Raw genomic sequence first — 12,123 nt, forward strand, 5'->3', positions numbered from 1 at the left:
GCATGCATACCTTGTCTTACTTTGAAACAAAAAGTGGAGTGCTACAACCAAAATAGACAAAGCAGGGGATGAGTGCCTATCTTGCAATGAATTACTGACCTTTGAATAGAGATTTGTTACATTTTATCATAAATATTTACTGACCCTGAAGACATTAACCTGAAACAATTCAGTTTTGGAAACAACACCTAGGTGGCAAAGCTGCTTGTTATCCAACCTAAGATCCAAATATCTTTTTAAAGATGCGTGGCAGAAAGGTGAGACAAATGCATTTTTACCCTGCAGGTGAGCTTTCATAATCTCAGAACTCTTGAAGAAGTTGTCCCTGTTCTGCATTCTCCCAGTCTGATTTTACAAAGACATGGGCTTGTGTAAACCAGGAATGACTGCAATGAAATAATAATTTCACTAATGTAAAACAGCTGAAGGAAGAACATGCCACCTTCAGAAAAAAAAAAAAAAAACAAAACTACTACCAAACCTAAAAAACAGCCAATCAAAAAAATGCCACATAGCCAAAAAGGTTTTAATGGAAAGGAAAACTGAACACACATTCCTTCCTTCTGTACTTAAATAGGAAACTATGCGTTTAACAAACCAGCAAACTAAGTTGTTATGAAGAAAGCAGGATAGATGTAGGATGCTCTGTTTGCACTAGAAATAACTGAGTGTTTGGCAAAGGGGGAATAACAGAAAAAACTTGAAGTGATTTACTGCAAACTATGTAATAAAGGATTCAGGAAAACAATCACACCATTCTCATTTGATTTATGTTCTTGTCTTACAAATGTCTAAACATTTCTTAGGAACATGGAACAGGGTTACAGAAGAAGTCACAGTAGCAGAAAGTGGACTTTTGCAATGTTCAGCAAAAGGACTATTTGCATTTATATGCCTGTAGAGAGCATGGGCCCATGGGTAACAGAATGCCTTTCTGCAGAAAGGCATTAGGGGTCATGTCTGAATTAGATGTTAGTGTCACAATTTACAAGAAGGGATATCAGAGGCAAAGCTGGTAGATCTACAACCGAGGTCTCAACACACATTTACTTTTCACATTCCTGTAAGCAAACTGCTTAGAGGGGCTACGAATTAAATGAGAAACAGTCATGGTTTGAAGCCGAGAAAGCCTAGAACATAGTCAATACAGAAATGCTAACATGGTGTTCTGGGTGGAGTACAACAAATGGCACAGCAGAATTTTGCTGCCCCAGTGAGGGGAAACCAGAGCGTAGCTATATTCTGTCACTTCTAAATCCAAAGCACTGCTGTATTCCAGTCTGAATACATAACTTAGATCAATTTATTGAAGCAAAGTGAGCTGCCAGGCCCTCATGCCTTGCATATCTATGACTCTCACTGACTGAAATGGGAGTGCTGCGTGTATTCAAAAGGTGCATCTCCCAGTCTTTATCTCCTATGTTCATAAAAACAAAACCCATGAGAAACAGATTCTGGAAGTCTGAAGGATGCATATGAAAAGTATTTGGAAAAAGAAAAAATCAGCGGGCATCTACAAACACACAGTCATTATTATTCTGCCCCCATTCTATGTAATTAGGAATCTTAAATGCACACCTTCTATGCACACAATGTGAAAGCAATTTATCAGCCCGTTCTATTAATGTTGGATCTTTGCCTTGGTAAAAAATACAGGGTAAAACAAGGGACAAAAATTTTAATACACTAAAGCAAAATATACCTTACTTAGCCCATGAATTACTTCGTGATTTAGGAGGTGCCTTTAAGGGGAAGGAGATCCTTCTACCAACCAGGAGGTAGTTGTGGTTTTTGTATGCTTATGCAACTTTCTAAAGAAGAGTTTTAAAACTACTCTATCAAAGCTTGTTAAGTTTTCCTCCTGTTGCTCTTTAAGTACAAAATAAAGGCAATCATGACTGACAGCACAAGACCGGTTTGTGTCTGGAGAAACAGAGCACTTATCCTGAAAACAAACCAACCAACCCACCCCAAGCCCCCAAAGCAGGACCAATACACATGCACACTGTAAAGGTCTACTAGCAGTATAAATAACTGAGCACAAGTGGCTTGCAAGTGCTTTCTAGGCAAAAACCCAACCTTTTCTTGATACAGTTTGTGGAGCCAGTTAGAACATTCCTGCTCATCTTCTGGGACTTCCTCCAGTGGAATCCGCCTGCCAATGGTAAACAAGAGAAATTGAAGAATATTAAACACTTCCAGTCCCATGAGCAGCACTTACGGTATACAGACAGATTATCTATCTGACAGGAGACTCACTATATTTCCACCTTTTTTTAATTTGTGATAACAGCTCCCAGAGCAGCAAAGTATAGTTTGCTTCTAGAGCCACCTCCAGTTTTTAGATGTATCTGAAATTCAGAAATTTAGATTTCTGAAATAGTAATGCTTGATGTTTGAGCTCACAAAAGCCACTGTCTAGATAAAGGTTTGCAATTTTCTGTTTCCAAACAAAGGTTTTCAATGAATTAATTTCTTACCCCATCTATGGAGTTCAAGGCTGTATTTAATCAGCCAGGCATTAGAGAGAAAAAAACAAACTATTCTCCTTATACCTAGGGTAAAGCAGTCTAGTATTTCTCAGGTAACATTTCCAATTCTTATAATTTTTGTTACATGCAGCTTGGTTGGATAATTTCCAGCAAAATGGCTCCTATCACTGAAAAACCCTCTCTTGACAAAACAAAGTTTTCATCACATTACATGAATTTTGGTCAATAATCCTGTGACAGAAAAAAAATCCCCATCATCTTCATTTAGGTATGCTAATAGCAATATTAAATAATTTTACATTTTTCAACATAGCATATATTTTAATTAATATCCATTAAGAGCAACATCAAATTAACTTCCTTCAGCACAGGAGAGAGCACTTTTCACTGTCAGGACACTCCTGTTTGCAGTTAATAAATTAACAAGGTGCGACACTACTGTTTTGTTCCTTTATTTAAGAAAGTCATAAGATGACAAACATTAGAAGTCAACACAGTTTGAGCAGAGACAAACAGGGCCATCCAAATTTTAAAAACCTCTACTGAGTGCAACACCTGCAGCACTTTAATAAGTAAATACGGAGGATTTTGAAGAACATCTGCAAAGGTCCCCAATTAATTGCCAAAACAAATTTTGCCATGAGGTTTACCCTGCCTGTAAGAGCTTTTCAGGAGGCTCAAGAGGACAGAAGGGCAAATTGCTAGCCCAAGTTGTGAAAAGCAATTTCCATGCTCTGCCAGACTGACTTGCAGCAGGCTGGAAGGGTGTAAAGGGAGACACAGCAAGATGCACAGTGCTACACTGTTGGAGGGATGGCCTACACTTGTAGGGCCAGCTGCTCCTCCATGAACACTAGCCAGCCAGGCCATGCACACGAAACACAAGGTCACTAGGCTGAGTTACCCATGAAAGTCAAGTGGGAATGCAAATTCATGTTGCATCCACGAGGAATCAAGAGAAAGTTTCTTTTTACCCTTGGGCAATAACAGTTCTGAAGAAAATATTTTTTCAAACAGGCGGAAAAGGGGAGGTAAGAAGAAAAGGTCGCCCTACTCCACTTCATGTCAGTACCCAAGATAAACCAATTGGACCAGCCAATTATAGCTATAATAGGGTTACGATGAACTCCTGATCACTTGTGGGATCACTTCTAGACTCCTATGCTCCAGCCCTAAACCATCACATACCCTGAGTGCCTACACCATGGGTGCTTCTGGTAGAACCTGGCCTGGGAATAAGGGCTTGGAATTGGCCCATTCTCATTAAGATTATGGGAAGCCATTGGGGTATTCATAACTTATAGAAACATTAATGGTAGAGAATCCAGGTAATTGTTTTTTCATTAAATAACCCCCTTCTTGGTAAAGAGGGAGCAGCAGTTAAATACATCAACAATTACACCAAACAGAGATGGGAACATTCCTGAGCCTGGCCTCCACTTGAGTGGGAACTATTGTGCCAGAGACAGGCATAAAGTCACCCCATCCGAACACGTAGTAGATGTTTGGTATTCTGGCCAAGTGAGTGAAAAAGAGGCCCCACTGTTGCTGCTGAGCTGACAAATAGACACACAAGTGAATTAAAAAAAAAAAAAAAAAACACCAAACAAACAACTGCCACACGAAAAATCCTGTAGAGCTTTATAGGGTCCTCACATATTTATAGTCACAGAACTTTACAAGAAACCCTTCCCATCCCATATGAGTTTTTATCTGCAGTTCTGTAAAGCCAGGTTGGTAGAGAATTGCCATCTGTTACCTACTTGAAAATATTTCCTTACTTGTGCAATTATGACTGCAAGTACACACTTCTGTATGCCAAAAAGGAATTAAAATATGGATTACTTGCCTTACATATAAATCTGCATGGTATTTCTTTCCATTTAGAACTCCCAGCAATGTTGGATTCTCATTATTTCTAAAATTGAGGGTAGAATCATAGACTGCAGAAACTACAAGAAGAGAAACAGGTTATGTGATTACTGTAGTAATAGAACAGAAATACGTCATTCTCTCTCAGACAAGGAGCATATTTAAATATGAAGTCATCACAATAGCATGATAGTTTGAGCTGTCACCAAGGTAAAGGCAACAATGGAATATTCAACATGCAGGTTTTAAGAAGCCAAATAACCAGTGACCCTTTCAGGAACTGTACCAGTAGAATGGAAGGGTTTGCTCTCCACCCTTGTCTCCTTCCCCATCAGGTGCAGAATGTTGGGCATAGGGAACACAGTTACAGTTTCAGACAGTTAATATACCTAGGGACACCCTAGGAGTCAAATGGTTGAAAAATTATTTGCTTTCTCAATTCACTGTGAATGACACAACTCCCCCCCAAATCTGGGTAAATAACCAGGCAGATACACACTTTATAAACAATGAACAATATATACAGTTTGGCTAAGAATAGGTAAAGTGTGTGTGAGAGACATCCTACAGCAAGAGGGCTTAATGCAACTATGAATCGCTGGGGTTCAAGACAACCTCACCTTCCAGTCCATTATTTGATAACTGAGGCACTTGCTATAGTGCAAAGGCGGAGTCAGAATAACAGACCACATCCTGTGTGAGCTGGGCTGCTGCTATGAAGACATGCAGCTGAGAGGAATAGAACATGCAGGTTCCACAGAACAAAACTGCAACCAAACTTTCAGCCTTGAGAAAACACTGTTTCTGCAGTTCAGGACTGTGCGGTAAAAGTATTTGCAAAGGTCATTCATAGTTAAACTAAGACAGCATTAACAAGCAGTTTCTACAGAAACAGTGTTCACAGTTTTAAACCACATAAAGTGTTTAAAAAGAGTTTCTTTGAACACATCCTTAAAGACACTATTTTCCTGATGTCACAAAATTACCAGAGAGCAATTAATTTTCCTGACACTGAAACCAACTGTGCATCGTGGTACAAATTCTAAGATCAATGCCAGCAACAAAACTTTTTTTTTGTCACAAAAGTGACAAACATGCACTTCACCTGTACCTTGCTGTATGTTAGGTTTTCTGCTTTAGAGTTTTGCAATCATGAACACGGTGATGAACCTTCATTGTGAGAGCTCTTGACCCACCTAAGAAAGCCTTTTATTACACAGAACAGATGTGCTTTTGGTTTTGAAGCCTCTCTAGATACGAGAGATAAATATGGCTTGGTCACAACATTCAGCCCCCAGAAACTCACCACAGCATTTGTTATTGTAAAACAGAAGTCATAGCGCAGAACAGAAAAGCCTGGCTTCAGCGCTGCAAGGAAACCCTGAAAACACAGGCCAAAACCCTGTCACTGCCTACAGACTGTATCGCTCTTTAACAACTCTATTATTTTCCTACTACAGTGGGGTTTTTAGCCCAAACTCAAAACTGTAACACGTAAGCCAAAATCTACTTCAAGCACACTACTCTCCCTGCACAATATAAGCAGGAAATTACTTTTTTTGAATAAATTATCTACCTCAATTTTTAAGCTTCTTAGTGTAGAAGGATTCTACTAATCTACTCTAATTTACTAATCCAATGTAATTGAAGGAAGACAAGCTCAATTTGGTTTATACAGGGTAAGCTTCTTAGTTTATTCTTTAGTAGCATGAGATTATTCTAACAACAGGGACACAATACAGGAAAGTATGATGTACGTTAACACTTATTCTTTTGTCTTTTAGAAGACGTCTACATTTGAGTCTTCATATGAATTGGGTGCTTGTTCAGACACATTGGAAGATGCTTCTCTTGTTCTGAAAAAACTTCTGCAGAGTTGGTCAGGAACATTTTTATGTGCCGATAGCCATACAGAGAGTTTTCCTTCACGCCAGGGAAAAAATAACCCATTCCAGTTTGTAACTGGTCTGTAGTTTGTTATTCAGTCCAGTCCTTTTTAATATCACGCTGAAATCTTTTGGTGCGAAGCAGTGCCAAATCCAAGACAATGATAGCATATGCAGGAGTAAACAGACCTCTTATATCCAGATATAAAATAACTGAAGACTTAGGCTTTTCCATTTTGAAAGTGCAGGAAAAGAACAACAGAAGTGTGTCGTGGTTTTGGCTGGGATAGAGTTAATTCTCTTCGTCGTAGCTGGTATAGTGCTGTGCTTCGGATTTAGTATGAGAATAATGTTGATAGCACACTGATGGTTTAGTTGTTGCTGAGTAATGCTTACACTGGTCAAGGACTTTTCAGCTTCCCATGCTCTGCTGGGTGCACAAGAAGCTGGGAGGGGGCACAGCCAGGACAGCTGACCCAAACTGGCCAAAGGGCTATTCCATACCATATGGTGTCATGCTCAGTATAGAAACTGGGGGGAGCTGGCCAAGGAGCAGCAATCACTGCTCAGGGACTGGCTGGGCATCAGTCAGCGGGTGGTGAGCGATTGCATCACTTGTTTTTTTCCTTGGGTTTTGTTTATCTCTCTTGTTATTTTCCATTTCGTTACAATTTATTATTATTAGTTTTATTTTATTTCAATTATTAAACTGTTCTTATGTCAACCCACAAGTTTCTTACTTTTGCTCGTCCGATTCTCTCCTCCATCCCACTGCGGGGGGGGGGAGGAGGGTGAGAGAGCAGCTGTGTGGGGCTTGATTGCCAGCTGGGGCTAAACAACAACAAAGTGTCAAAGAGAAAGACTGCACCTAATTAAAATTTGCCAGAAAGCTACCATAGTGAAAGCAGTGCTAGCATGCTGCGTGACACTGGAATTGTTTTTCATTAAATGTGTATTTCGTAATTACATAATTAGAACTGGACATCTCATTACTTTCTCATCCAAAAGCTGAAGAGTCCAGAAATTTCACGTTTTAAACCAAGTAAAGAAAAACAACTCCACAATACCTTGAAAACATTGCAACTGTCTCACTCTCAGACTAATTTAGGCAGCATTTGAGAAGTTTTGCTTCAATTGTGAAGTAAAATATTTCCTCAAAGAAGTTACCTTAAAACATCTTTTTCATTAAAAAACAAACACAATTTAATATTTGGAAGCCTTTTCAAAGGCTCAGAACAGATCATAGCTGAAAGAAAATTTTTCCAGCTGAATTGCTATTTTCTGACAAAAAGGATAGTTGTCAGTTTGTTTTCTAATCTCTGCCCAGCTTTCTTTTTACATCTTTAACTTTTGGTTCTTTGTACAGCATTCTGATAGAGAGCTATGTACTTAAGAATTTAAGATTTAATTTCTTAATTTTGACCTAAAAAAATCTTTGGATTACATATCTAAAGAGGATTTTTCTTACTTCGACTGACCTCTTGAATGTCATGCATTAGTTTGTGGACATGGTAGATTATGCCAGAACAATTATCTGACAAATCAACCTACAGGCAATGAGTATGCCTATGTACAGCTTCATACTAGCACACAATGATCTGAAGTGAAGACTGGGAAAGGGAGGGGAAGAGACAGTGGGATTCACTGTACTGCTGGTATAACAACCACCTTGACACAGTCCTTTGATTTGACATTTCTTTGCTCTGGTCATCTTGGTCAAAAATCACTCATCCCCTCAAACTTGGTAGCTCGCTCAGGAGGATGACCAGGAGCCTCACTGAACATTGAAAGAAATCCAGGACTGAAGTGGAGTTCATGGGTAAAAAAAGTCATTGCAAAACCCCCAAACACTGTCAGATTGAACTTCATGAGAACGTCACCCTGGCATTTATTCTCATTCATTCCCTCTAGGACAGTAGTTACCAGCGTGCACAATTGGAGGAAAAGGGTGACAACTTGGAGTTATCTACAATCCATCATGAGGCACATTTTTAAATACAAGTCTTAACTAAATAAATAAAAACAGCTGAAAGGAACTGACTGATATACAGCCAGGCAATAAAAGTAACAGTTAAATACATCTTTTGCAATATTTATGACATTTATTTTTGCTGTAAGTAATGGGTGAGTTTTAGAAACAGATCTGTATTTTCATTTGCTTTCATGAATAGTACAGGTAGCAAACTCTACAACCTAACAGCAATTTATTAAGACAGCAAACAGCTCCTAGAAATGAAGTTTCTGGGGACTGTGTCTGTACTACCAAACTGGTAGAGATGGCCACTGAAAAAATATCAGAACAAGTTCAAAAAATATTAAAAGCACTCCTTTAAGAATCAAACTGTCTGCAGAGATCTGAATTTGTGAAAGTAAGTCTCTGAAAAGAAAAGAACTCCATTATCACTTATGAAAGACATGAGTTAGGAAGGAAGGTTCTTTACTTGTTATTTTATGTGAAAGATATTTTTATCCAAATATATCTGCTTATGTTGACAGATACGGCACCACTGGGATGGAGGCAGTTTCCCATGTATGCACATTAAAAAAACTCCTTCTGAAGCTAAATTTTTCAAAACAGATGGACTTGCCAGACTGATAGCACCCGTGCCTGTTTCCAACAGACACAGAACTACGCACCAGGTAGCATTAAGAGCGGATACAAAGTTTTGAAAAGGACCACTATGTGATCACTGCTATTGCGGGTGAATTACCTCTACAGCCACAGAAAGCAGCATCCATCCATCCTATAGTATTACAGCCTCAGACAGGTTGAATCACACCCTTGTCAGAAGGAGGAACAAAGAATAGAGGAAAAGGAAACGCTGACCTCTGTCACACCCAGCTTGGAACTGGATCCGAACATTTGGCTTGCCTTCACTGCTATGTCATGCTGCAGCTATCTCCCTTAGTAAGGCGCTCCAGCCAGGCCCACCACCCCTTGTGGAAGAGCAGAAAGTGCATTAGCCTAAGTGGCAAGCCCCAAAATGGGCTCAGGCAGCTCAGCACCAGTCTCTCACTTTCAGAGACGTGCAGGGATAACCCACTGCAGACTTGGCCACTGAAATGGAGGTGAATCGTACCGCAAGAGACAGGTCAGCCTGCAAGAATCATTCTTGTACGTCATTAGAGATGTCACTGAACTGAAGTTATAATCATCTGCAAGTTGCCACTGCTGCTTCTGCAGACAGTGCAGCAATTCAGCAGTCACACTGATGCTGTTTGGAACAAGTAATTTGAGGCTGTAATAGAGAGATACAGTCACTTGCTGGGCCACGTTATAAGGCAGAGCATAACAATGAGACTCGGGATTTACAGTGAACAAGTCAAATAGTACTATTTACCAATGTAAATATTCGAAAGAAAAAAATGCCCAAATTACTACAGCATATAGCCTCTGCATATATTGACACCTACAACAACATGTTACTGCTTATAACGTGGGTACCAAATGTCAGTGCAGGTTAACAGAGATAAGTGGTCAAATCCTATCAGTATTCATGCAAGAAAGGAATAATTTCTAGATTTAGAACTTACATCTAGAAAAGAACTTACATTTATAGATTATAGACTGTCAAAACAGACTTCCATCATGTTCTCTATTCAAAAAAACACTTATGGACTTCCTTGTTAGCTGTACATATTAGTGTTACAAGCAGCTCTAAAATTAAGATACTGTTTACAAAGACCTTTCAAATGCTCATCACATGTACCCCTTGTCTCTATAGGAGAGAAATATATAGTAACCCAGACAGTAACTCTTATTATCTCCCTCTCATTGCAAAAAGCGAGAAGGCAAGTAAAGCAACATACCCAGAAGAATTTGCAACACCAATCTGGAGTCATCAGCTGTTTCCCCCAGAGGTTTGCTGGTTGGGTTTTTAAGCTATACAGTTTCAACAAAAACTATCTATGAGAAGTTATGACTCTCTGTGCTTCTCCTTGAACCCTCACAGGGAAATATTACCTTCTTATTAGCCTTACCCTGTTTGATTTAGCAAGTCACACTTCTGGACCGAGGTAGTAACATATACTTCCCTAAGTATATAAGTAATCTAGCAATCTCAGTCTTCTTTTTCTGAAGGTATTTCAAATATTCAGGATCCTAAGAAGTTGTTACTGCAGTGTATCGCATGAATGCCCCAAACTTTTCATAAGTGTCACTTGGGTTCCCTAAAATTGTTTCCTTTTGAAACATTTTCCCACAAATCTGCTACTTGTCCACAACCATACCATGTTTTGCTCGCTTTACACAGATTAGTGAAAAAGAACAAAATCACCAACAAAATAACCTGTCCCTGATGCCCAGCTCAGGGCATTGGAGGTCACAGAGTTTTGACTCAGCTATTCTTCAATGCCTCGAGACTACCTCCCCCCCACCCTCAGCAAAACAGTCGCCCTTTATTCAAAAGGGAAGGTTAAACTGTGCCCTTAAGGGAGCTGCTGGATGCTGCACATAAGTTACGTCTTCTTCACATATCAGAAAAGATCCAAGCTATGCTATCCATTTTGGGGGTGGGAAGTTGTGGATGCCTGACAAGCTACAACAGTGATATCATCTACCTGACTTGCAAGAGGATATGTAGAAGAAACATGACAGACAGCAAGACAGCTGACTGCAAAGCTTTTTTTACAGCAGCTATCCCAGATATGCCACATGAAAACATGTCTTCAAAGACAAAAGAAGTTTTGACATTAACTTCAGTCAAGCTAGAACATTTTCTTCTAAACCACTAACCATGTTGTCTTTCTTACATATCGGCCTTCTAATAACACACAAATCTACCAAACCCCAAAGATACTGTAGCACTACAGCTACTTAGCACTGTCTTTCCTTTGCCCACGAAGTACACAGCAGAAGATTTTGATGGATTGTATTAGTCAAAGAAAATCACTTCAAAGGCACGTGTACCATATTCTTACTGATGTCACTTTAAAGTTGGCAAATGCAAGTAACCAGAAATAACTGGGGGGCAGGGAGTTCAGGACAACATTAACGAAGAAAAAACTTACTCATGTTCTTTAACGCAGAAATAATTTATTTATAAATTTCACCTACATGTATCTTCAGTCGAGGTCTACTCCCCTTCCCCAGCTCCACAAAGAAACTCTAAAGAGTACATCTATACAGAAATTCAGATACAGAATATTTTTTGTTTTAAAAATAGTGTTATTTGAGGCAGATATTTACCACAAGAAAATATTTAAGACACACTGCCTCAAATTCTCTAGTGATACATTCGCTTCATTTAGAATAGGATTGCTTAGTAACTACTAAAAAATATTATCCTTTGGCAATAGGTATGAAACATGCAACTCTAGATCCCCCAATAGAGACTCACAGTAACATAAAACAAAACAAAAAATAAAAAAATAACCAAGTTGCTCCAGGACTCTTATTAGTAAAACCTAATCTTTAATTTTTGCAGGCTAATGGAAGAAAGGTCAGAAAGGATCCCAGGGCTTTTCTGCTAGGACACATGCTACAGTGAAAAGAAGAGCATGGCAAAGTGACAGCAGTTAGATGCAATAACCAATTAGCATTGTTCCTTGTGACTTTCCTTACCTACATTTCTCAAACACTGCACAGTGACAGCAAATCCTTTCGTTCGTGGCAGTAGGTGATACTTGAGCTTGGGCAGGCCTTTGGCTTCGGCTACCTGCATGCTAATCTGGTGCTTCTGTTCTGTGAACCTTGTGCCCTCGCAATGAATCAGGAACTAAAACCAAGAGAGAACTACAGTTAGACAGCAGCTCAGGTCTTCTACGTCTGTGTGCCCAGAGGCCTCTAATTCCCACCAACACAGCTCAAATGAACACTACTAGCAGGGACAGGTGTAGCCATATACACATTTAGGTAATTTAATTGCCCTGGA

General features: G+C 39.4%; 1 protein-coding gene across 2 annotated transcripts in view; it reads right to left on the reverse strand.

The window, feature by feature from the left end:
* The window catches only part of AGPAT4 (1-acylglycerol-3-phosphate O-acyltransferase 4), an 87,015-nt gene that overhangs the window by 14,038 nt on the left and 60,854 nt on the right, over positions 1-12,123 (reverse strand). For both annotated transcript variants that reach the window (XM_075499096.1, XM_075499095.1), the window contains exons 5-7: positions 11,814-11,967; positions 4,342-4,444; positions 2,080-2,155 (exon numbers count right to left, since the gene is read on the reverse strand). In XM_075499096.1, coding sequence (XP_075355211.1) covers positions 2,080-2,155; positions 4,342-4,444; positions 11,814-11,967 — 333 coding nt within the window. The remainder of the gene's footprint in view (positions 1-2,079; positions 2,156-4,341; positions 4,445-11,813; positions 11,968-12,123) is intronic.

Source organism: Mycteria americana, chromosome 3 (assembly GCF_035582795.1).
Source record: "Mycteria americana isolate JAX WOST 10 ecotype Jacksonville Zoo and Gardens chromosome 3, USCA_MyAme_1.0, whole genome shotgun sequence".
Lineage (NCBI taxonomy): Eukaryota > Metazoa > Chordata > Aves > Ciconiiformes > Ciconiidae > Mycteria > Mycteria americana.